The 24,811-nt window shown below is 44.0% G+C and overlaps 1 protein-coding gene across 1 annotated transcript; it reads left to right on the forward strand.

Moving 5' to 3' along the window:
- CLEC19A (C-type lectin domain containing 19A) lies at window positions 1-12,395 on the forward strand. The gene is made up of 5 exons (XM_080981611.1): window positions 1-1,552; window positions 6,520-6,685; window positions 8,278-8,371; window positions 10,872-11,004; window positions 12,058-12,395. Exons 1-5 carry the CDS (start codon window positions 1,462-1,464, stop codon window positions 12,135-12,137), a joined length of 564 nt encoding a protein of 187 aa, XP_080837737.1. The 5' UTR covers window positions 1-1,461; the 3' UTR covers window positions 12,138-12,395.
- Window positions 12,396-24,811: the final 12,416 nt, after the last annotated feature.

A 24,811-nucleotide genomic window follows, 5' to 3' on the forward strand; every position in this document is an offset into this window, starting at 1 on the left:
ACACAGCCACAGTTCGAAGTTTTAGTAGGAAAAACATTCTTATGTATGTTTAGCTCCGCAACAACCCTGTGAGGCAGGTTAGGCTGAGAGGCAGTGACTAACCTCCAAGGTCACCCACCAAGTTTCATGGCTGAGTGAGGATTTGAACCCTGGCCTCCCAGTTCTAAGTCAAATACTAACCACTAACACTGCACTGGCTCTTGGGTAGTAGGAGCAACTCTGTCAGCCACCTGGCTGCCATTTTGTTTCCTCCCCAATGTTTCCGCATTGCCCCATGACAGTGTGTGTGTGTGTGTGTGTGTGTGTGTGTGTGTGTTCAGAAGGGGGAAGAGGAATGGCAGCCCCCACCCAATATAGTGGAGAATATTCAAAAACACTGTGCAGAGCAATCCCTCCTCCACACACACACACACACACCTTGGGGGCTGAGAAAAGGAAAAAGAAATCTCACAAATTTCCTCAGGAAAAGAAACACCTTTGAAGAAATGCCATCTCTCAGTGTGTGCATCAACATGGGAGAAGTATAGACAGGATTCATCCCCAACTACCACCGGACATGTTAAATTGAGTGCATTGGGCGATTTGTAGGAACACCCCTTACTGGTCTTTTAAAAAATGTGGTATATTGCCACATATCTTTCACTGTGCTGTGTTCCTTCATAGACCTAGCAGCTCTGAGACTTGGACCTGCCTCCACCTTTGACAGTCCTGGCAAGTATTTTTTTAAAAGCACCAAGATAAAAAGCTTTTAAAAGAAAGCTTGAAGTGGCTTTATGTTCTAAAATCCAGCACATTGCTTTTTGGAACTGCGAATCGCCTTTGGGATTTACCTCTAAGTCACATAGCAATCATCTTAAGGGGTTGTTAGGTCGTTTCTACTGCTGGGTGAAGAGGGCAAGTTATTCCATTTTAGCCTCAACTTGGTTTTGTCTGGGACACTGGGTTGTTGTGTGGCAGTGTGTTAAGGAAGGGGTTCAAGCGCGTAGTAGAATCCGCAATCTTGAAGTGCTCTGTTGCGCTTGCACAACAGAAATAATCGGACTTCTCGTGGATGACTAATGGGAAGATGCGTAAGGACCTCACAAGCAAATGGAGGGTGATTTGATGCAGGGTGAATGCTCATTGTCATAGAACTACCCAGAGAGGGATGTGAAATAAAGACTACTTAATAGTCCAAATGCCGCACGAGCTTTGCATGAGTAGATCATGATGGATGCTCAATAATCAGGTCATCTGGAGGAGTGAGAAAGAGTGGCCAGTGGTGTGGGAGGTTAGGCCATGAGGCGTTCGGCCAGCATCCTGTGCAAATCTTGTTGAAAGTTTGCCCTTACAAGGGAGGGAGTTGTCTACAAAGCCTCTTTGCAGCTGCTCCAGTGACTTCAGTAGCACTACAAAGGGAGGAAAAACACGGAGCAGCCAGTTCTTTGCAGCTCGGAAGAGGAGACTAGCTCTCGACCAGCTATGATATCGAGGTGGAATTTCTGCACTACTTTCTCTGGGGTGCTGCTCGCCGTCCAGGCTTTCCCACACACCAATATTAAAATCAGTCAAGGTGAGTACCCATCTCCGACGATAAAATACTCAAAACTGGGACACCTGAAGCCAAGGTAATTTTGCTTGGGGTTTTAATCAGGTGGAGGTTTAATCTTGGATCCTAAATATCACCTCTTGCTTTTTGTCTCCCTCCCCCTTTGAGAAAATGCTCTAAATAGAGCTATAAATAGATAGATTCCATTTATATCACAAAATGCATAAGCTTTAGAAAATAAAAGATATGCAGAAGGGTAGAATGTTCAGTGACTCCTATGAATTTGCATACATCCAGTCAAAATTTCCTGTGTAGCACAGCAGCTATTGACCCAAACTAACATGTTTATCAGAACACTGTAAGCAGCCTGTATCTCCTATATTGATCACTGAAATTAATCCTTCTTCACTTAAAGTTATTTTCTCTTAGGTTTTGTTCTCTGAAACTAATAAAGTGAGTTAGTTTGCTGTTGAAACACAGTCCTGTATTCTCTCATGCCATTCTTTGATAGATGATAATTGTTTTTTCTAATTAAGTTAGAAAAGTTGGGATTTATGGGTGGCTTACCAGGAATCAAAAGGCTTTGATGAAAAGGCAACATGGAAAGTTATCGACGAAATTGACAATTTGCTCCAACTTTATCGTTGAATCCAGTTCTGGTGGCAGCCTGTGTTCAGTAGGAATAGGGAAGAAAATTCATTCAGTTTAAAAGCAAACCTATGTACTTTTCAAAACAGTATGTAAACTGAAACTCAGCTAGCTTTTGAAATTCATACTTCTCTGAATTTTGCAATGCAGTTCTCCAGTCAAGTAATGTGTCAAAAAATACATATACCAGGTTAATGTGTGCATGAAAATGCCTATATATATATATATATATATATATATATATATAATTAATATACCTTAAGAGGCATTCTATTAGAGGAAATCACTTTACAAAATAATATTGGTCATAAATGCATACAAAAATGTGTATATTAGGAGAAATTCACACAAAAATGCTGATCAATTTTCATGAGGATTTTTTAAAATGAAAAAAAAACCTGATGTAGACATGTAAAGGACTGAAATGAAGATTGGAAACATGACAAACAGCAATAAATAGAAATTGACAGATTCATTCATCCCTAATGTTCAGATAGCATCTCAGGCGTCATTATGGCTCAGCTAAACTGTTTGAGAGTCTGTGGTATACTTATTCACTGTCATTTCATTTCCAGACCACTATTTGTACAAATTATGTGGATTTATTTGATTGCATAATTAAGTTGTTGTGGAACTTCTGTGTTATTGAAATGCCAAGAAATGAGATGATAAAATGATTTATGGGCATTAGGGATTATAGTGTACTTGGTTGTTGTTTTTAAAAACTTACTCAAATTAATGGGTTGGATTCAGGCTAAAATAGTTGAACTTAAACCCAATTAAATCAAAGGGATGGCAGTCATGATATTAACTTACTGTATTTTTTGCACCATAACACTCACTTTTTTCCTCCTAGAAAGTAAGGGGAAATGTCTGTGCGTGTTATGGAGCGAATGCCTACGGGTGGCGGGGGGGATCTGCTGCAGTTGTGAGCAGAGGATCCATGGTTCCCCTTCCTTCCCTCCTCCGTGGCTCGCTTTGAAACAGCAAAGCGGGAGAAGAGCCGCTGAGTGGGGAGGAGAGAGGGACAGAGAGCCTGCTTGCTTTAAAGGAGCAAAGCAGGAGAGGAGAGGAGCCTCATGTAAGCGGCTCCTGTCCAATTGGCTCCTTTAAAGCAAGCAGGCTCTCTGTCCCTCTCTCCTCCCCACTCAGCTCGCTAAATAGCATTATTAGCAGCATCCTTCTCCACACACCCCATGCGTGCTCCTTGTCCCTTGAGTGCTTTTCCTTCCCTCCCCACTTAAAACGTGGTTACAAAGCATGGATCCACATGGATCCTCAGGATTTTTGCATTGGGCTACTCCAAACTCACTATCAGATCACATGTCTGTGGCCACAGCATGAACCACAAAAATAATACATCCACTGTTTCGTTTAGAATATTTTTTTTCTTGTTTTCCTCCTCTAAAAACTATGTGCGTGCTATGGTCTGGTGCGTGTTATAGAGTGAAAATTAGGTAATTTTCACTGAAATGAATGGGAATTAAACACAACTAACTTATTATGGATTCAACTGCTGGGGTGTAAAGTAGAAAAAGGTGAGGAGTTTCTGAGCTCCACTGCAATATAACCAACCTTACTTTGGATGGATTTAGGGATGGAAGGATCTGCTCATTTTGGTTCTCGGTCTCTCATTTTTCCTATCCTAACATTTGCAGCAGTTTGTAATTAAGAAGGAAAAAAACTCCTGGAAATTAATCAGGATTTTATTTCAAATTTCTCCTAATAAACATTTTTCAACAAATTTCTCAATTTTTGCATTTTTGTAAACATTGTGCAATTGGCGATCTACATTGCAAAATTGGATAAGGGCAAATTTCAAAGGATAGGTGTGTTTCTGTTCTCATGAAATTTTGGAAGTTGTAGATTGAATAGATCTGGCTTCAAATGAGGCCAGAATCGAATTTCTCCCCCATTTCTTCATGCTGTCTGAGAAAACCACGTGACTGAGGATGGACAGAATTAATTTCACTTTCTTTCGGTGTTTGAACAGTTCAGCCACTGAAGTTGGTGGAACATATTCTAGAGAAAGTGAGTTCATCTGAGCTTCATTGAAATACCATATGATCTCATCTTATGCGGGGGTTTGGTTCTAAGGGTACTGCATATACATAAAAATAGCATATACCCAAACTCTTGGAGGCGCCCCACAGCTGCCAGGAAGAAAGACAAACACACACACACACACACACACACACACACACACAGAATCCCCATACTCCCAGAGCCCGCATGCCCAGCACATAAATAAACAAATAATAGATATCATTGCTACTTCTTTATTTCCACCAATACCTATTTCTCCTGTTTTTTCATGTGACATGTAAGTGACTACCCTAACCCATCAAATTTTGCCGACCTTTTAGCTAGCATCACGGGTGCTGGTTCCTAGCAGCCGAGCCCTTTTGGGCCCCCTATATTTTTGGGGTAGGAGCTGCCCCCCGATGTCCCAAAAGCGCGGAGCTGAGCGCCCTTCCTCCTCCTCCTGCCGCAGAGGGGAAGGAAAGTTGAAGCAGCCTCCTGCCAGTGGCGGCACCAAGAAGAGGCAGAGGAGGAGCTGCTGGCCATCGAGCCATGCAGCCACCATGTTTGGCTCCACCCTGGCTCCTCCTGACTTCCTGACGCCACGCGCATGACGTTGGGACATCGCAAGATCACACGTGTGGCGTCGGCCCCCCTCCCCAATCACCCTTGAAAGCTGGTGCCTCTGACTAGCATATTATATTATTTTCTCCTTTTAAAAGTACAGCTAGCAAATAAATCCTGAGGCGAATATGACATCCTTGATTTAACTCAGCCCTGGGAGTTGAAAGCTTACTGGCCTCTCGTCTAGAGACTGGGCCAACGCTGCCATTGGCAACTGAACAGGAAAGGTGCTAATTAGGGGGTTGACCCGCTTTGCCTTCTCTCCTCTTGCACATTTAACCTTAAAATTCTTTCAGGCACCTCTGGTGCACTGGAGCTAATCAAATTAATGTTACCTACTGGGGCAAGTGGTACAGAAATTCAACAAGCTGAATGGTTCAGACAGCTTCATTTTCCACCAGATGATGGGCCGTTTTCTGAAGAGGAATTTGGAGGGGGAAACCAGCTTGAAAGCTTCGACTGGGGCCTGACTCATCCTTCCAGTAAGGTGCGCAGAACCTTTGGCTGAACTACAACTCCCATCATCCCTGGCCATTGGCTGTGCTTGCTGAGCTGATGGGAGTTGAAGTTTGGCCAGATCTGGAGGACCAAAAGTTTCCCCAACCTGCCCTTCATATTTACGCTAACACTGAGAATGAACCTTCTGTCTCATGTCTTTGCCACACTCCAGAAACATACCCTCCCTGCTTTTAGTGGTGTCATTGATTGATTGATTGATTGATTGATTGAAATATTTATAGACCACACTTTCATTTTTTTGAAAAAGACACAGCCAGGCAGTATACAAACTCACCGAAAGATAAATAACAAACATCAATAAACAGCGGGCAATAAAAAGAAATCCACATTGGAAAGACCTGTCTGAATAGCACAGCTTTTTGGAGATGGCTGAAAGAAGGCAGGGATGATTTGTGCTGAATCTGTAGTGGCAGGGAGTTCCACAGGGCAGGTCCTGCCACACTAAAAACTTGGTCTTTAGTTAAAGGCTGACCGAACCTCAGGGGCTAGATGAAACTCTCAATTATCAAGGTAGAACATAAGGAATCAAGAATTCCTTAGGTGCTTTGGATCCCCGTTTATAAAACCATAGAATTGGAAGGGAACATAAGGGTCATCTAGTCCAGCCCCCTGCAATGCAGGAATCTTTTGCCCAACATGGGACTTGAACCCACAACCCTGAGATTTAAGAGTCTCATGCTCTCTACCAACTGAGCTACCAAGGTGGGTTAGATCTTTGTGAATTAGCGCAAGAACCAGGAGCCTAGCTTGGTAGCAAACTGGCAATGAGTCAGGGACATTGGGATGGGTGGGGGACACAATTCTGGTCCTTCTTTCCCACGTTAAGAGACGTGACGTCGCCTGCTGAAGTGGTATTTGCTAGAGGGGATAGGAGGACAAGGCTGTTTATCCAGCGTGGTGGGTTTTATCTAATCTCCTCTTTTGTGGGCTTCTTTCCACATGCCTCTCCTGAGCACTTCCCCCTCCCAGCTCTGCATTGCCCGCAGCCAATGGTGTGTCAAGATGCATGGAAATGACAGCTGTTGCTCGTCTCTTTTGACAACTGTTGTTGAGACAGAGGTGGCTTTCCTGACCCATGTAATCTTCTGCACTCCCAGGACTGATAGCAAGTGAATCTGACAAGTGGAAGTGTGTTGAGATATGAGCCTCTCTAACCTATTTCCTTCCTCTCTCCCTAGCTTTGCCAGAGCCAATTCTCTCTTACTCTTGCCCTCTCTTTTGGACTGAATATGAAGGCTTTTGCTATAGATACTTTCCAATCAATAAAACATGGGCGGAAGCTGACTTGTATTGCGCAGAGTTCTCCATCGGCCTAAAATCAGCCAAATTAGCTTCCATTCACAGGTAAGAATCATGCAATAATGTTGCCCCATTTGCCCTAATGCATCACCCTTCGCTGGTGCCTTGTTGCTGTGGAACACTTGGGATGTGTTCAGAGGATGGAGACAAAAATGGCGAGCGGTTTAGGAACCAAGTCCTGTGAGGGAAAGGTTGAAGGAGTTGGAGATGGTTCGTTTGGAAAAGAAACAATTGAAAGGTGAGACTATACTATCCTCAGATATCCAGAGGACTGTTGTATAGGCAGAACAAATTTGTTTTCCTGTTGCTCCAGTAGCTTCAAATGACAAGGGAAAGGATTTAGATTAACCTTAGGAAGTACTTCCTGATGGTATGAGCTGTTTGACAGTGGGACAGGCTGAATTGGAAGTTGGTGGTTTTTTAGAGGTTTTTAAGCATAGAATGGGGACGCGGGTGGCACTGTGGTCTAAACCACTGAGCCTAGGGCTTGCCAATGAGTAGGTCAGCGGTTCGAATCCCTGTGATGGGGTGAGCTCCCGTTGCTCAGTCCCTGCTCCTGCCAACCTAGCAGTTCGAAAGCACGCCAAAGTGCAAGTAGATAAATAGGTACCGCTCCGTGGGAAGGTAAATGGCATTTCCGTGCACTGCTCTGGTTCACCAGAAGCGGCTTAGTCATGCTGGCCACATGACCCAGAAGCTGTACGCCGGCTCCCTCGGCCAATAAAGCGAGATGAATGCCGCAACCCCAGAGTCAGTCACGACTGGACCTAATGGTCAGGGGTCCCTTTACCTTTACTGCCTTCAGGGATCCAACTGTGAACTGATGTAAGTAAACTTCTTTTGACTTTGAATAAGGAAGCTGTACGCTGGCTCCCTCGGCTAGTAATGTGAGATGAGCGCCGCTACCCCAGAGCCGTTCGCGACTGGACCTAATGGTCAGGGGTCCCTTTACTTTTACCTTTAAGCATAGAATGTAGTGTCGACTTCCTGCATCAACTGAGGGTGGGACTACATGAACCTTGAGGCCCCCCTCCTAACTATATGATTGATGGTTTTTGCGATGCTGTTCTCCAACCAACCCGTGTTTACAGAAATGCACATATCAGGTCAACATGTGCTTAAGATGAATATCTTAATGAAAATAACCTACAAAGATGCATCATATCAGGAGAAAAGTCTTGCAGAAGTGGCGTGCATGAGTCAAAACAATGCATAAAAAGTTGTTTATTAGGAGATATTTGCACTAAAATGCTGAAGACTTTTGTGAGGAATTTGAAACTGCACATTGCTGCAAAAGGCAGACCACTGAAATTTGAGGTTAGAAAAATGAGAAGTGTAGCGAACTAAAAAGAAAGAGCTACCACAGCATAGTGGTTAGAGCGTTGGACTAGGACCTGGGGAAGTAAGGGTTTGAATCTGCACTCAGCCTTGAAACCCACTGGGTGACCTTGGGGGCTAGTCACTGCCTCTCAGCCTAACCTACCTTGCAGGGTTGCTGTGGGGATTAAATGAGGAGAGGGAGAGCCATGTCTGCCACCTTGAGCTCCTTGCAGGAAAGGTGGGGTGTAAATGCAATGAAATAAAGAAATAAGTATTAACAGATCTTTGCATTCCTAATTACATACGACTATTGGCAGCTGGGAAGAGAATGTATTCGTCTACGACCTGGTAAACAGCCGAGTGCCTGGAATACCGACGGATGTTTGGATGGGACTTAATGATCTAAGACAGGTAAGAACCTAACCGTATCAGTTGCTGCACCTCTCATCAGGCCCATAAGAAGAAGAGATCTGCTGGGTGAGACTTTGCTGGCATCTAGCCTAGCAGAAGTGGAGCATTAAGGGAAATAGCCCTGCTTTATATTGAGTCAGCCTGTTTATCCATCTAGGTCAGCATAATCTATGCCAGGGGTCAGCAACCTTTTTCAGCCGTGGGCCGGTCCACCATCCCTCAGACCTTGTGGGGGGCCAGACTATATTGGGGGGGGGAATGAACAAATTCTTATGCCCCACAAATAATCCAGAGTTGCATTTTAAATAAAAGGACACATTTGACTCATGTTAAAAACACGCTGATTCCTGGGCCATCCGTGGGCCGGATTTAGAAGGCGATTGGGCCGGATCCAGCCCCCGGGCCTTAGGTTGCCTACCCCTGATCTATGCTGACTTGGCAGCAGCTCTCCAGAGTTTCAGATGGGGGTTCTCTCCCAAACCTACCTGGAGATGCTGGGATCTTCTGCATGGAGAGCAGATGCTCTTCCTCAAAGTAACAGCTGGATAATTAAACAGCCTTGGCAGCTTCCTATATGCCTATATATTCCTATGCTTCTGCCCTGAGGGAAGTCGGTTATTGACAGGAGTGAGCCAGCAGTAAATCACACAAAGTAAGAAGAGTTAACTCTATATTAGGATCTGCACTGGATGTCATGCCTAGTGAGCATAGCAACTGTTCTTCGGTAGGTCTTGCTCCCAAGGTTTAACCCTTTAGGATGTTGCAATAAGCAAGGAGGATGAATTGTACTGGCTAATTAACCTGCCTTCTCGAAATACAAAATTCTTCCGCAATAGGTTTACCCTACACCCTACCTCATTGGCTCTATTGAAAGCAGTATGTGCACTGAAAGGCAGCTATTCTACAGAATCTGCCCTCCTCAGAATTGTGTGCAGTGCAGCTCTCTAACTCGCCCCAAAAACTGCATGGTAGGAGATAGCTGGGCATAGAAATGCATATATTAGTGAGATTAATGTACAGGCAACTCCCCATTTATGTATGCACACATCGGTACAAAGTCCAGAGTGGTACGAAAAGGGGCAAAGGGGGCCTAAAAAGAGCAAGGAAATGGCAGAAATGGCTCAAAAGCAGTGCTTAGCAATTCCACAAGCCTTCGCGAGTGTAATCCCAGGAGCCCTTGCACTGAGTTGGAGTTTGAGCAAGGAGGGTTTGGAAGGAGAAATGGTGGGTTTGCAGACTTTTTCAATGGTGTTCCAAATATGCACAATTTCACTTAAACACACAGTGTCTCGGAATGTAAAATGAGGAGTTGCCTGTATAAAATGCATTATTAAATTAAGGCGAATTTCTTGCAAAAATGTGAACCATATTGGCCTGAATATAAGTCTCACTTTTTATCCAAATTTCGACCATGAAAAGTTAAAGTGCAGCTTATATATGGTGTGCAGCCAGGAGCAGTGAGGAATGGAGCAGCTTATATTCGGATATTTTTTCTTTTTTCCTCTCCCCCCCCTCCAATTTTAAAGATGTGGCTTATATTTGGGTGCAGCTTATATTCAGGCCAATACGGTATATTAGGAGAATAGGTTGGTTAAACCCATTGGTTTTAATGCAGATTAAGTTAAAATCACAACCACGCCCCATTGATTTAATTGAATTTATCTTCAGCCAATTTAGCCTGGATCCAACCAATTGATTTCAGTACATTAAAAAGTACATGAAGATGACTCATGCCCACACATCAGTTTGCCATCTCGTTTCTGGGTTTTTTATAATACAGAAGCCCCATGACGGAAGTCCCACCTGTAATTGATACAGATACTGGTCTCGAAATGAAATGACAGACATTTATTCAGTCAACAAATATATACCACACACACTGACAAAGTTGCCTTCTTGGGCAAGGCACTTGCTTTTCAAAACCAGTGGGCAGGTTTGCTGAGCAGCTGTAATGACAGCTGAAATGGTATCTCCAAACCAAGAATAGGTGAATCTGCCCATTTTGGTTTTTCTCCGTTTCTCCATTTTTCAGCCTTAAATTCAGTTCTACACATTTCCACATCTTCTTGTTTTTTAAAAAATCCTCATGAAAATTCACCAGCAATGAAATGTGGGTTTCTCCTAATACATTGTATGTGATTTTTGTCCAATTTTTTTTGCAAAGCATTTTCTCCTAATATAATGCAGTTTTCCTCCAATACATGCACGTTTATGCACACATTGCCACCGTACGTGTGTTTCTGTACCCACGACTTCGCTCGAGATCTGCATTGTCAAAATTCAGAGAAGTTTTGAAAAATGACCGCTCGTTGGCTTGTGTATTGCTTTGGAAAGTGTGTGTTAGCTAGGTTCGCTTTGAAATGTAAACTGAATGGCATTTCTTCTCCATCCCTAGAATGCTCCAAATGCTTCCATCTATGCTGGTTAACAGCAAAGATTGAATATGTGCCATTTCCTGTCTGTTTCCCTAGCACTAACTCCCTGGTGATGTATTTGGTAGGAAAGCAATTTTGAATGGACAGATGGCTCCTCATATGACTATAACTACTGGGATGGCAATCAACCAGACGACGGGATCCACTCTAAACCAGAAGATGAAGACTGTGTGCAGATCTGGTACAGATACAGCAGTGGTAGGTGGTACAGTAGATGTATCTCAGAGATGGCCTCTTCCCAGGAGCTGAGGATGCTCAGGCAGGAGAAGAGGCAAGAGGCAATATGATTGCCACCTTCAGATATCTGAGTGGCTGTCACATAAATGATGGAGCAGAGTTGTTGTTTCCTGCGTGCCTCACAACTCAGGGACAGAGCACATGCTTATGAGATGCAGATGTTGTCATGTTGCAGATATGGTGGAAAAAAGCAGAAAGAGAGTCTATCCAGGCAGGGAGCAGGGGCGAATCTACTATGAAACTAATGACTTTATCCACATTACTTAAATTTTGGGGGTCTAGTAGACCTAATTTGAGTCGCACGACTCAAATGGGTTGATTTTTTTGCTGTGTATATTTCAGAAATCCCAAAGTTTGCGAATCAGCAGCACAGATGTTGTAAATGTGGAACACTGTGGTAAGTTGGCTGTTCTGCTGTGGCTAATGTATCCTGCCCCCGCCCCCCTTATTAGCAGAGGTCAAGACCCTAGAGGAATAACAATGAGTTCACAAAAGTATTGAAGCAGATGCAAAAGTGGTTATTCAGACCTTGTTGCTGGTTGTGATGGGCCCCCCCCATAACAGTTCAAGCTTCAGGGCCCCCCAAATATAGGTCCACCATTAGCAGCGAGGACCATATATAGCTATGCCCTCTTCCTGTTAGGGCACAAAGGGGAAGTGATCTCACAAAGTTTGACACGAAAGGAAAATGGGAGCTAGAGGGGAGAGGAAAGTGAGCGAATTTAGGCACCTGTTCTTAAAGTTAGAAAGTGATTACATTCAAGTCTTGTATTCTCAGTGACATGCTACTTTCCTGTGTGCAGGATTAATATTATTCATATTGGGTACAGTGGAACATTGCCTCTGAGTTTGAGCTAGCGGAAGCTTTGCCTCTTCAATATGCTGCCATTGCTTCCTTCCTTGGAAACTGGGGTGTAAAACTCCACCCAACACACTCCTTATTTCTCTCTCTCTCTCTCTCTCTCTCTCTCTCTCCCTCCCTCCCTCCCCACCCACCCAATTTCTTTTTCATAGCTTTAAGGTCTTGGAATGACAATAGCTGCAGCAGAGAATTTCCATTTGTGTGCAAGATCCCATCCCTGGCTGCTGATTAAGCGTTTGCCCATAACAAAAGCAACAACTCAACTTCTGTCCAAACAACATGGAATGAAATGGATGTACAACCCTTTTCTAAGCCTGTCTCCCCATCCCACTGCACCCCGATCTCGTGCCCTCCAGATGTTTTGGACCCCAAATCCCATTGGGGTTGGGAGCAGTAGTTCAAAGCATCTGAAGAGCGCTAGATTAGTGGGAGGCTATTCTAAGGCATAATTCTCTCACCTCTAATAAACATATTTCTGTATCTGACTCAATGAAGGCTCCAGCTAGTCATCATGACCAAGTTTTGTGTGTGTGTGTGTGTGTGTGTGTGTGTGTGTTTGTATGTTCTGTACCTGGTCAATGCTCAGGGATGATGGGAGCTGGAGTCGAGGAACATCTGGAGGACCACAGCTGCCCCATATCTGGTGTATTCACTGGGGCCCAGCTGCATCCAGGTAATTTTTTGCAGGGGGTACATTTGCTACCGGTATGCAATGTGCAGCTGTCATCAGTGAACAGACCGCATCTTCCAATGCTGTTGTTTTTAGATTGTGAGATTGATTATAGCAGGTGTGGGGAACCTTTAGCCCTCTGGGTGTGGCTGAACTACAGTTCCCATCAGTCACAGCAAGCAAGACCAATGGTTGGGGATGATGGGAGTTGTAGTTCAGCAACATTCCAAGGGCCAAAAGTTCTCCACACTTGGATTTTAGCATCTGGCACATTTTGCTTTACAAACCAACTTCAGGTTTAATTTTAGGTGAAGGGTTTGGGATGTGGCTATTGTTTTTTTTTTTTTTTTTTTAAAGGTTTGCTTTCTTGGTTTATGGCCCCAGAGCTAGGCAATATGGTACCCTCCAGGTGTTGTGGAATACAGTTCCCATCTCTTCCCTTATCATTGGCCATGCTGTCTGGGTGTGCGTATTTCTGCTAGGACCTCTTATTTTCTTGGGTCAACAGGTAGGTTTTGAACATTTAGATGATGCTGACTACAGCTCCCATCATCCCTGCCCATTGCTCATGCTTTCCCAGGGCTGATGGGAGTTGTAGTTTGGGAACACCTGGAGGACCAGAGGTTCCCCACATCTTTTTGAATCCCTGGATCTTCATGAGAAGCACAGCACAATCAGATTGTCTCAAGCGACTTTTTCATATTGGGGCCAATGAATGAATCAGTTTTGAGCCATGGTGGGTGGGTGGGAAATAGAGTAAAAAAGCAAGAGTCCCCATCTCAGTCAGCCCATGTTAAATAGGAAACAGTTCTGTTTTTATGTCTGTGTTGAGATGTTAGACGGAGTGGATGGCAATTAGGACTGGCATGATTATTTCGAGATGAATCAGCGGGCCAAATGGAAAATTGATCAACATCATATGGTTAGATCAGCCTTCCCTTGTGTAGAAGCGCCGTGTTGTTTCATAGCAGTTTGTTGCACTGCTAATGTCAAGAGCTTTCTGCACCTCTCGACTCTTGCTGCTGACTCATACTCAGGTGCAGCTGAATGCAGACGCTGAATGGGCTTTCTGGGCTGAAGCCCAGTGGTGACATGATGTGTAACCAGGGCTGGGAAATGAAGGAATAGCACGTCCTGTTAGGTAGTAGGAGCAACACTTTTATTTGTTTAGCTAAAAGCCAAAACAGGGGAAAATGGAACCCAACCTCTCCTGTTTAGAGTGTGAATGTTCCACAGGAGCACTCTTATTACATGATTGCTGCTTCTTTCTCATAATTAAAAAGATCCTTCTTGTCTTTCTGCTTGTCTGAAACGTAAAAAAAAGAAAGATCAATCTGGTTTAACAGTGACTTAAGACCTTAACCAAACAAGACAATCAACATTAAATGAATGAACTGAAACTTAACGTGCTTTCTGCTGATTTGTCTCTCCAGCTTTTTACTGTTCTGTCTCCTTGCAGAATAACAAAATGCTGTGGTCTACCTTGGGATGCTGTTAGGTGCCGTTGTCCTTTGAGGTGCCTTTGAGTTCACCAAGGCATATGTTTATTGCTTGAAAGACGCTGTGATTCCTGCATTGCAAGGGGTTGGACTAGATGGCCCTTGGGTGTCCCTGCCAACTCTACAATGCTATGATTCGATGTAATCCCAATGGCTTGCAGCCTGAACCTGGCCTTAAACAATGAGAAAGGGAGAGGTCACCTAATAACATTGAGGAAAACTTTGGGTGGCGGGGATATAAGAAGACTGCTTAACCAGACCAATGGCAAATCTGCTCCAGGGGTGGAAAAACCCCATGGTTGGGGGCAAAATGTGGCCCTCTGGGCATTTATTTCAGGCCCTCAAGACTCTCTCTCCAGGTAGGGGTAGGAGGACCTGTCAATTTCAGTTCTCTCTGTTTCTCCGCATTTCTGCAGCAATCTGCAACAGCATCAACAACAAATCCTGATGAAAATTCACCAGCGTTTTCGTGCAAATTTCCCCTAATAAACACACTTTTGTAAGCAGTTTTGGCCTCATGTACACATTTTTTCGCAAGCAATGTATTTCATATGATGTTTTCGCTAATATATGCCCATATTCCCTTTGTTCATCTCGGTGTCCTGATCACATGGTGCTTATTCAGACCCAGAGGTGCTCACACATTGCTCTTCCGATACTGACAGCTGAGCTCCATGTCTGGTTGTTGGGGGGGGGGGGATGTGGTTCTGATGTGGTTGGCTCAGTCAAAAGTACAGCCCCTCTTTGGTCTGTAACTGTAGTATGCCTTATTATTTATTAGATTTATATACCTCTCTTCATCGTAACATCTCAGGGCGGTCCACAGGGCCTTACATGTGAATGAGGACTTTTCTCTTACCAGCTTAAAGAACGTAAGGGGCAGGGGGAGACTTTGGTAATATGGCACCTTGAGTGAGGACAACATTTGGTGGCTCCCTCCCATATTTCTTATTTTCATCATAATTCCTTTTAGGACAGTTGCTTTTTGAACGGATGGTCTCAGTGGCTACCATTAATAATAATGATATTTTGTGGCCCCTTGGCTTGTCACCCTGTGCTGGGGAACTGACCACACCACCCTAAATCCAGCGCTTTAAGGAGTTCCTAGCTGGATTATCTAATCCAGCATCCTGTTCTTCAGAGCTGATTAGAGGCCTATGAGAGGCCCCCAGCAGGCCTTGAGCAGACAGCCCTCTCCTGACTTGTGGTTCCTCTGATAGTGAAATGACTACAGTACACAGCTCTCATGACAAGTAGCTGTCTAATGCTCTTAAAAGCTGTCCAGTAGCACTAGCACAAGCACTAGAAAAGCAGCATTCAATCATATCAGCCCCACTCGTCTTGCAGGCTGATCTCTCTCTCTTTCTCTCTCTCTCTCTCTCTCTCTCTCTCTCTCTCTCCAACGCCAGAAAAGCTGAAATAAGAAATTCAGGCCAAGCTCATTTGCTGAGGTCACTTCACAACTAGTGCAGAGAAGAGGGAATGCGTCCGGTTTCGGCACCTGCGGGCTTGTTTTGTAACTAAGCAGCGACCCTTGATTGCAATATCTTGGCATCTGACTCACACACACACAAAAAACTCCTGCCTTAAAGTGTCAGATCTAACACTGGAGCCAAACTGGAAGGAGACCTACCCGGATCTTGAGTTTGTTTTGTTTCTTCCCCCCTGCAGCTTTGGGAGATGTTTCTTTAGTAGAGCCAAGCTGCAATAGCAGTAAGATTAATTTTGGGACAAGTGCTTTGTGGGCAATAGCCAGGGATCTAAGGAAATAGAGCAGCTCCCCATAGCCTCTGTTGAAGATGTTTGATCAGTGTCTGGCTTTCCTTGAGTGGTTGTCACTGAGTTTAGCGTGGATATCCTTGGAGGTAAAATTGCTTCTTTTGGGAGGGAGAACAGGTATCCTGTTCCTTTAGCGCAGGAGTGGGGAACCTCTGGCCCATGTGCAAAATTTGGCCTGCCAGATCTCCTCCTTTGGCCTGCTAGGCTGTTGTGGTCAAGTCATGTCCTCCTGCCCTACTCCTGACATAGTATGTGCTACCAGACAGAGAGGTGGAGTCCCAGGACTGAAGGTCCTGATTTAGCTAGTAAGACTCACAAGTGGATATGTCTTTGCACAGGCAGGACATGTCAGTGCAGAGGGGAATTATGACTGACCTAACTCCCCATGTAAGATCGTAAGAATATAAGTGTGGGATAACGAGCTTCATATAACCAACATGATTAAGTCTAATGAATGCACGAAAGAGTTAATACCATAGAGAAAGCCAGGTCACTCCCTCTCACCTTGGGAGGAAGGTAATCAAGCCAATTGTACCTGAGTCTACCTGAGAAACTCAGCATATAAAGAGGTCTGAGCTGGTTTCTCCACACTCAGACCGTGTGGCTCTAACAAGCCATTCTTGTGGTCCTTTTGCCAATAAATCAGGAACATTCCCCACTGTAACTAAGCCAAGCTTTACTGCCTGTGCAACTTTTTCTGAATGCTGTATGGAAAAAGCCCATGAATCTGACCTTTGGAGAGTTTGTAAGTAAACCATTTTCAACTTACCAAATGTGTGGTTTTTTTCTATGCTATGGAAGAGGGGAACTCCGGAAGGCATATTTTAAAGGTCAAACAGTTTATATTTCCACACTTTACCTTGCTGCGTAATTTGTGGTTTTAAATCTGCTGGGGTTCTCCCACCAAAGAGTACCTAGATCTTGAATTCTCCTTTTTTATACCTGTTTCTTTTTCCTTGCTACCAATGAGAAGAGCCTGCTGGTTCAGACCAAAGGTCCATCTACTCCAGCATCCTGTTCTCACAGGAGCCAACCAAAAGCCTGTTGGCAGCCTGCAAACTGGCTCCAAGCACGAGAGCAGCACCCCTCCCCCCCCCGTGGTTTCCAGTGACTGGCATTCAGAAGCATTGGTGTGTTTTTTTTAAAAAAATGTGTTTAAGATTTTTCCATGCTTTGTTTTATGAAGCTTTTCATGTACAGTGGTACCTCATTCTGGAGGTCTGTTCTTAACCTGAAACTGTTCTTAACCTGAGGTACCACTTTAGCTAATGGGGCCTCCCGCTGCTGCCGGAGCACGATTTCTCTTCTCAGCCTGAAGCAAAGTTTTTAACCTGAATTACTATTTCTGGGTTAGCGGAGTCTGTAACCTGAAACTGTTCTTAACCTGAGGTACCACTGTATGTTATTTATTTATTGTTGGAAGTTGCTTTGGGTTGCAGTGGCAAAATTAGCAACTAAATAAGAATAAGAATAATAAGAATAATAAATAATATAAACTAGTAGCCATTGATAGCCTTATTCTCCATGAATTTGTCCAATCTGCTTTTAAAGGCATCCAAGCCAGTGGACATTGCTGCCTCCTCATTTTGAGATCAGATCAGCCGCCATTTTGTGACAGGATCCATTTGGTGGAGCATGAGGTACTTTTGGGCTGTGTTCTGTAGGCCAGTGTTCATGAATGGTTTGTTTTGGCTGGTATTGCTCATACTTAGAAGCTGACCTGTATCCCTACCATGGCAACAAACGGCAGTAGTAGAGGCAGAAAATGACAGGACTTGAGTTTCCAGATGACTTGGCATTGCCTTTCTGTATAATTTACTAAATGAGGCAGAGGCAAACTGTGCCTGATCCAGACCTCTTAATAATAATAATAAAGGTTCTTTCTCACAGCCATCTGCTTTTGCTGAAGGTACGACTTGCTGCCTGATCGCTTAATGTTTGCATCTTCTTGGCTGCTGTCTGAGAAACTTGGGGGAGGGATGAATTTCTCTGCCAAACCCCTCCAACGTTGATGATGATTGATTTTTTTTAATGGAGGCCGTATCCAATGCATGGAGTAATTTAACAAGCATCGCAGACAGTCATAGTGATTGCCTAGTAATTGTTGCAATTGCATGATGTAGGCAATTTACTTTGCAAAATGTTTTGTGAGAATCATACGAAAATATTTGTATGGAGAAGTGTATTGTGAAATTCAGAGAAGTGTGAGTTCCAAAGGAGGACTGTGTTTTGTGAACTGGTTCAATAAGTGCAAATTAGGGAGTTTCTCGCTAAAATGTGAACGATCTCAAATTCTTCTTGCTTTCCTAGGTTAGGTTAGACAGAGCGAGGATAACTGACCCAAACAGAGAGTCCTATCCCTCCCTACTCATGAGTCCTGGACCAAGAATCTAACCGCTATACCATACAGCCTTTCTTTTCGCAAATCAGTCTGGAGGTTTCTGTCCTTTCTAAACTGGAAAAGTCTACACAATATGCTTTTTGGTGCTTTTGCACTTTTATAGCACAGACATGGTGTGTCCCCCCAACTATTTTAATAGAAACTATATTTTGTGGCAAGGGATATGGACTTAAATGGATGCAGTATTTATTCACCCACCCACCCCAATTTTAAGCTCCTCCACGAATGAACTGGTAATTTGCGTTGACTCCTGTAAAAACAGGAAGCTATTGGGTTCCTATTTAATTGACCTGATTGGAACCGGTCTGAGTGTGTCTGACAGGACCAGGCCTTGTGGTGAATGTGACCTCATTTCGCACTGTCACTTTGATTGCCAAATTGTACCTCTTTAAGAACCTTGTTTGTGCTGCATTAAAAACCCAAGTTGCACTATTGGTTTTGCGGTACAGGTTTCCTTCTGTTGCTTGCTTAACGTGGCAGCTGCAATTAGAAGGCTACAAGGGGAACCTGCGACAAAATGCCAGAGTGTATTCTCACCTCTTAATAGGCATACAGTACTTGTATTCAGGGCTCCAGCCACCCAGCCATGCTGCTGTCCAACATGCCGTTTTGTTTCCTTCCTGTCTTGCCTGCTGCAAGTTTTCGGTTTTTCTTTTTTTATATATAATAATTTTTATTAGATTTTCCATTTTACAATTTCAAATAAACATTTTACAAACTTGAAAATATCCAATGACTTCCCTTCTTCTCTTTCCATGGTTCATTTTACATATCCTACATCCCAGCATTTTTTTACTATAACCATTCAAATCAGTTTTCCACTTTTACATCCATCAAAAATTATTTACTCTGTTGAATTTATCTTAATGCTGCCAGCGTTTTCAGCTGTATACAGTTATGTTTCACATATTCAATAAATGTTTTCCATTCTTCTTTAAATGTATGTTCTTCTTGCTCTCTTATTCTATATGTTAAATCTGCAAGTTGTGCATATTCTGTCAATTTAGTCTTTAGTTGGGATTTCGCTAACTTTCCATTTTAGGGCTAACAAAACATGGACCACAGTTGTTGGATACATAAATAACCTTTTGTGACACCTGGGCATTTAAGTCTAGATTATCCCCAACAAAAATGACTCTGGTTTTTTGGGGGGGAAAGTAATTTTGAACATTTTCCCCAATTTATTATAAATCGTTTCCCAATAGTTCCTGGCTTTTGTTTTCCAACTGACAGGCAGCATTCTGTGAGTACTAGCAAGCATGCCCACCTGTCATCAAGTTGTTGTTGTTTCTTTTTTTAATTTAATTTTTTTAATTTAAATTTTTATTGGAAATTTTATTTACAACATAACATAAACCCCCCACCCCCAATACAGAAATCCACCCTCATTAAACGTGAACATAACACACAATAAATAAATCTTTCGGCTTTTACTAAGCAGATTGCATTTCAACCTTGACATTTACTCATGTAAACTAATAAGTAAAGTGCATCTGAAATGAATTCCTGTTCTGTCCTTGTAAAGGGTTTAAAAGATGGGGATAATAATACCCCCTACTCTAAAAGGTTGATAAAAGGCTAAGCCTTTGAAGGTGCAAATAATGCTTTCATTTAAGATGGCAGGCAATAACAAGAGTCAACAAACTTTTACTCAGAGTAGACTCATTGAAATTAATGGCTGTTACTTAGTCCCATTAATTTTAATGAGTCTGCACTGAGTAAAAGTTAAATACAGCCCTAAGTGTATTGAGTGTATAATTACTGAAGAAGATATTTATGTCTTTTAATGTGCCTATTTTATGTCTCATGTTCTGGCCCCCCGGCGTCTGGGTCTGGCCTTTGGAACGCTCCCCAGACTTTGCCCCTCACTGGTCCTGCTTCCCATCCCAAGTGAAATGTGTCCTTGAACTCTGGCGATGTTGTTTGCCTTGGTGGAAGAAAGGGACAGGCATGTGCAGGAGCCAGCCACTGTTACAAAGGTATTCATTGCTCCTACCACTTCTGCCTCCGGCCCTGTGCAACACTGGCATGTGGCCCCTGGAAAGCTGCCTGGAAGAGCCTCCCCACCCCTGCTGTAATCCATAGGGTTCCATAAATCTGCTGGCCTTTAGGATGCCGCGAGACACCTTTCCTCCAGAGGATGTTTCTGTGACCCTTTTACAATCTATAGCTTCAGAAGAATGTGGGCCACTTATTTTAAAACTCCGCTGTATGAAAATTATATACATTGGATTGGCACAGATTTGCCACTCAGTGACCCCTTCGGTCAATGTCTTTTCATTCTGTGACTCACTCACAGTGTGAACCAGAAAATAATGGTGTTTTCAAGGACTGTTAGGTAATATGAAAACTGGCTAGGGTTGGATCTATGCTCTATACATGTAGGTGATGAGGTTTATCTCTTGGAGACTGGCTGTTGGATCAGGCCAAAGGACCATAAAATTCAGCATCCTCTTCTCACAGTAGCCTACAGGATGCCTATGGGTTGTTTGCAAGAAGGACCTGTGAGCACAACAGCCCTCTCCCCACTTTTGATTCAGCAAAGGTCCGTATTGTTAAAGCTGTGGTTTTCCCAGTAGTGATGTATGGAAGTGAGAGCTGGACCATAAAGAAGGCTGATCGCCGAAGAATTGATGCTTTTGAATTATGGTGCTGGAGGAGACTCTTGAGAGTCCCATGGACTGCCAGAAGATCAAACCTATCCATTCTTAAGGAAATCAGCCCTGAGTGCTCACTGGAAGGACAGATCCTGAAGCTGAAGCTCCAGTACTTTGGCCACCTCATGAGAAGAGAAGACTCCCTGGAAAAGACCCTGATGTTGGGAAAGATTGAGGGCACAAGGAGAAGGGGACGACCGAGGACAAGGTGTTTGGATAGTGTTCTCAAAGCTACCAGCATGAGTTTGACTAAACTGTGGGAGGCAGGGGAAGACAGGAGTGCCTGGCGTGCTCTGGTCCAGGGGGTCACGAAGAGTCGGACACGACTAAACGACTAAACAACAACAAAACAGGGATGCAGAATAGGAGTGGGGTTCTTGTTGCCTGGGCAACTTTCAGTTCTCCCAGTGGTGTCCCACCGGTGCTGTTTTAAATGACATATTTTCATAAAATCATAGAGTTGGAAGGGACCCTATGGATCATCTAGTCCACCCCCCTGCAATGCAGGAACATGCAGCTTTCCCTTACGGGTGGTTGAACCTGCAACCTTGGCGTTATCAACACCATACTCTAACCAACGGTGCTATCCAAGCATGCAGTTTGTAGCATCTTAGGTAGAGAGCAGTTGGTGCACGATGCCCCATCGTGTCTCGGCTCTCCTTCGCCTGGAAATCAACGCAACACAAAATCGATGGTGGGTGCCTGCCTCAGTTTGCCGAGCAGGGAAAAGCAGAAGCATTTTTAACGCAGCTCTGTTTTCGGGGACTTTCTTGGTTACGACTGAGTGGCGTGGTAAAAGGGCATGTGCTTCTCATTTGCTTTGTGGCTACCGTACTTGTTGTGGGGCTGGGGAGAGAGAACTGGAGCGTTCGCTCCATTAAAGTTCAAACCACTTGATTTCAAAGGAGGCGTGCTGTTAAAACCAAGCACTCATAACAAAACGTAATTGCTGGATCTATACTGTGGGATGCTTTAGGTGCCCTGGGCCTCATTAGCAAATATTAGCTTGACTAACCACTCGAGTGGAAGCCTACTACTTAGCGCCCTATTAAAACAAGAACCTCGCCATGATCAATAAAGCTTTCGCGAAATCTGGCACGCTAAGCACAGTGCTGCTGGATCAGGCCAGGGGCCCATCTGGTTGCATCCTGTTCTCACAGTGGCCAATCAGATGCCTCAGGGAAGCCCCCAAGCAGTGCAGTAGTGCTCTCTCACCTGGCAACCTGTCATTTGGGTTGCACAGGGCTGCCAGAGCCTTATTTCTCCCCTTCTGATGGGGAGAGGAGATAGAACCTTCATATTAGAGTTGATACGATCATCTTTATTGTCATTGTCCCATAAAGAACAACGAAATTGAAAAAATCTACATCATTCAAAAACCAACAAGCTTGCTATCCCAGCTATCCCAGCCTGGTCAACCCCCTAACAACTCTGATACCCCATAATTAAATACAATATACTCCCACAGAGACTACCTTAAACTGCGTTTAAACCAAAATTGCATTTGGATAAAAACTGTTTCTCAGGTGGCTAGTCCTAGTCTTTATAATCCTGTACCTTCTTCCAGAAGGCAGAAGCTGAAAGAGATCATTTCTGGGGTGTGTACTATCCTGCACTATCTCTGCAGCTTTCTTATGACACCTGGAAGCATAGATTTGATCCAATCATAGACTCATAGAGCTGGAAGGAAACCTGAGGATCATCTAGTCCAACCCCTGCAATGCAGGAATATGCAGCTGCAGCAAGAGTCCCTCTTGCAGCTCGTGCATGCAAAAAAGGGGAGGTGGAACAGGTATGAACAGCTAAACGGAGCAAGATATAACCCCGCCTTCATGAAATGAACAGAGGCTTAAATCCTGCAGCACTGGTTGTGCTTTTCTTTTCCCTACTGCATGTGCAGCCAATGCAGAAATTAACCATGCCGTCCAACTCAAGAATGGCACCAGCTGATAGGTGGGCGAGGTTTGGGCAGGTCAAATTGGACTCCCCGGTGGGCCAGGATTGGCCCAAGGACTGGTGGTTCTCCACCCTGATGTCTCCAATGGAGCGGCCTCTAGCCCACAAAAACAAAGGACACAATAAACCTATTAGTCTTTTTTTGGTGTTTTGTTGTAACAGATTGACAAAACGGCCCCTCTGGAATTTGTCGACTTTGATGAATTCATAGAAGATAAGTCTATCACGGGATACTAAGCATGATGGCTATGCTCTGTCTGTATGGCTGGAGGCAGTAATGCTCCCAAATATCAGTTGCTGGAGACCACAGGGAGGGAGAGATGCTCAAATCCTGCTCCAGGGTTTCTCAGGGGCATCCTGTTGGCCAGTGTGAGAACAGGATGCTGGATGAGATGGGCCTCATCCAGCAGTCTCTTTTCACGTCACTACGTTGCAGAATTCAAGAGAAAAACATGACATCCTACACCTGAAAAGCACAGATCCAGCACTACCCAGTTTTCACGTTAACTAGCTGTACTTGAGGTAGACCCATTGAAATTAATGGGCATGACTAATTTAGGCTCACTAATTTCAATAGGTCTAACACTGAGCAGGACTTAGTTGACTACAACTCTTGGTAGCTGCGAAACAATGAAACTTTTGCAAAAATGTAATTGTAACTTTTAACAACGTGAGGTAAGGATTCCATAAATGTGAATCATTCACTGAACGAGTTTGTTTTGTTTTTTATCCTCAAATACCTGGGCCAGCCTTGCCCAACCTAGTGCCCTCCAGATACTGTTACATTACTGCAACACACATCGGCCCCAGCTAGTGTGGCCAACTGTCAGCCATGATGAGATATGTAGCTTAATATCTGGAGGGTGTCAGGCGAAGGAAAACTGGACTACAGTTGCAAAAAAAAAGTTAGAACAGAAATAAAGCAAAGCAACAAGCGCCTATGGGGAAAGTCAGTTTTTAAAGGCAGTTGCGCTAAGAAAGCAGTAGGCCAATTTAAACAATTCTCATCAGATGAGCAGGTATTAATGTCCTGATACTAAACCATTTCAATAATAACTAGCTGTACTTGAAAATGCAGTTACTTTCTGCAGAAATGTAGTGGTGGCCAGCAACTCTGGTGGCTTTAAGAGAAGAGTAGACAAATGCACAGAGGGTAAAGCTATCAGAGGCTACTTGCCACCACGATGGCTGTATTCTACATCCACTGTCAGCATCCATCTGAATACCTGTTGCTGGGAATCTCAGGTGTGGGGGGAGGGATGCTGTTGCCTTTAGGTTCTGCTTCCAGGCTTCCTATGAGGATCTGGTTGGCCACTGTGGGAGCAGGATGCTGGAGACTGGCCTGATCCAGCAGGCTCTGCTTGTGCTCTTACGGTATGTGCTATTGAGAGTTGTCCAACAGAGTTGTAATATTGGTCTCTCAAGCTCAGCATTGTCTATACGAGGGTTTCCCAAATCTGGGTCTCCAGCTGTATTTGGACTACAACTCCCATCATCCCTAGCTAGTAGGACCAGTGGTCAAGGATGACGGGAATGGTGGTCCAAATACAGCTGGAGACCCAGATTTGGGAAACTCTGGCCTATCCTAACTGGCTGTGGCCCTGCAGGGATTCAGAGAGGAGTCTTCACCAGCCTTACTTTAAGTAGTCAATGAATTATTATTATTAATAATAATTATACCCCGGCCGCCTGGCTGGGTTTCCCCAGCCACTCTGGGCGGCTTCCAACACATATAAAAACATAATAAAACACCAGAGCTTGAAGCTGGGACCTTCTACATACATGCAAAGCACACATTCTGCTATAGGACTGTGGATCTGATTTCCTTTCGAGATAACCAGATCGTAACCGAGACAAGTTGACCTGCCAGATAATGACGGCATGATCTCAGATAAAATGATTTATGAATTGCTTCCACCTGCTGCCCCACCCCCAGTGAACTGA

This window comes from Podarcis pityusensis (genome assembly GCF_964106645.2).
Source record: "Podarcis pityusensis genome assembly, chromosome: 14".
Classification (NCBI taxonomy): Eukaryota; Metazoa; Chordata; class Lepidosauria; order Squamata; family Lacertidae; genus Podarcis; species Podarcis pityusensis.

Excerpts from the sequence above, each read along its gene's own strand:
- CLEC19A (XM_080981611.1), top strand. The coding sequence starts at position 1,462 with ATGATATCGAGGTGGAATTTCTGCACTACTTTCTCTGGGGTGCTGCTC. Across the intron at positions 8,372-10,871 it reads GACTTAATGATCTAAGACAG|GAAAGCAATTTTGAATGGAC; the intron begins GTAAGAACCTAA and ends TGTATTTGGTAG. Across the intron at positions 11,005-12,057 it reads CTGGTACAGATACAGCAGTG|CTTTAAGGTCTTGGAATGAC; the intron begins GTAGGTGGTACA and ends TCTTTTTCATAG.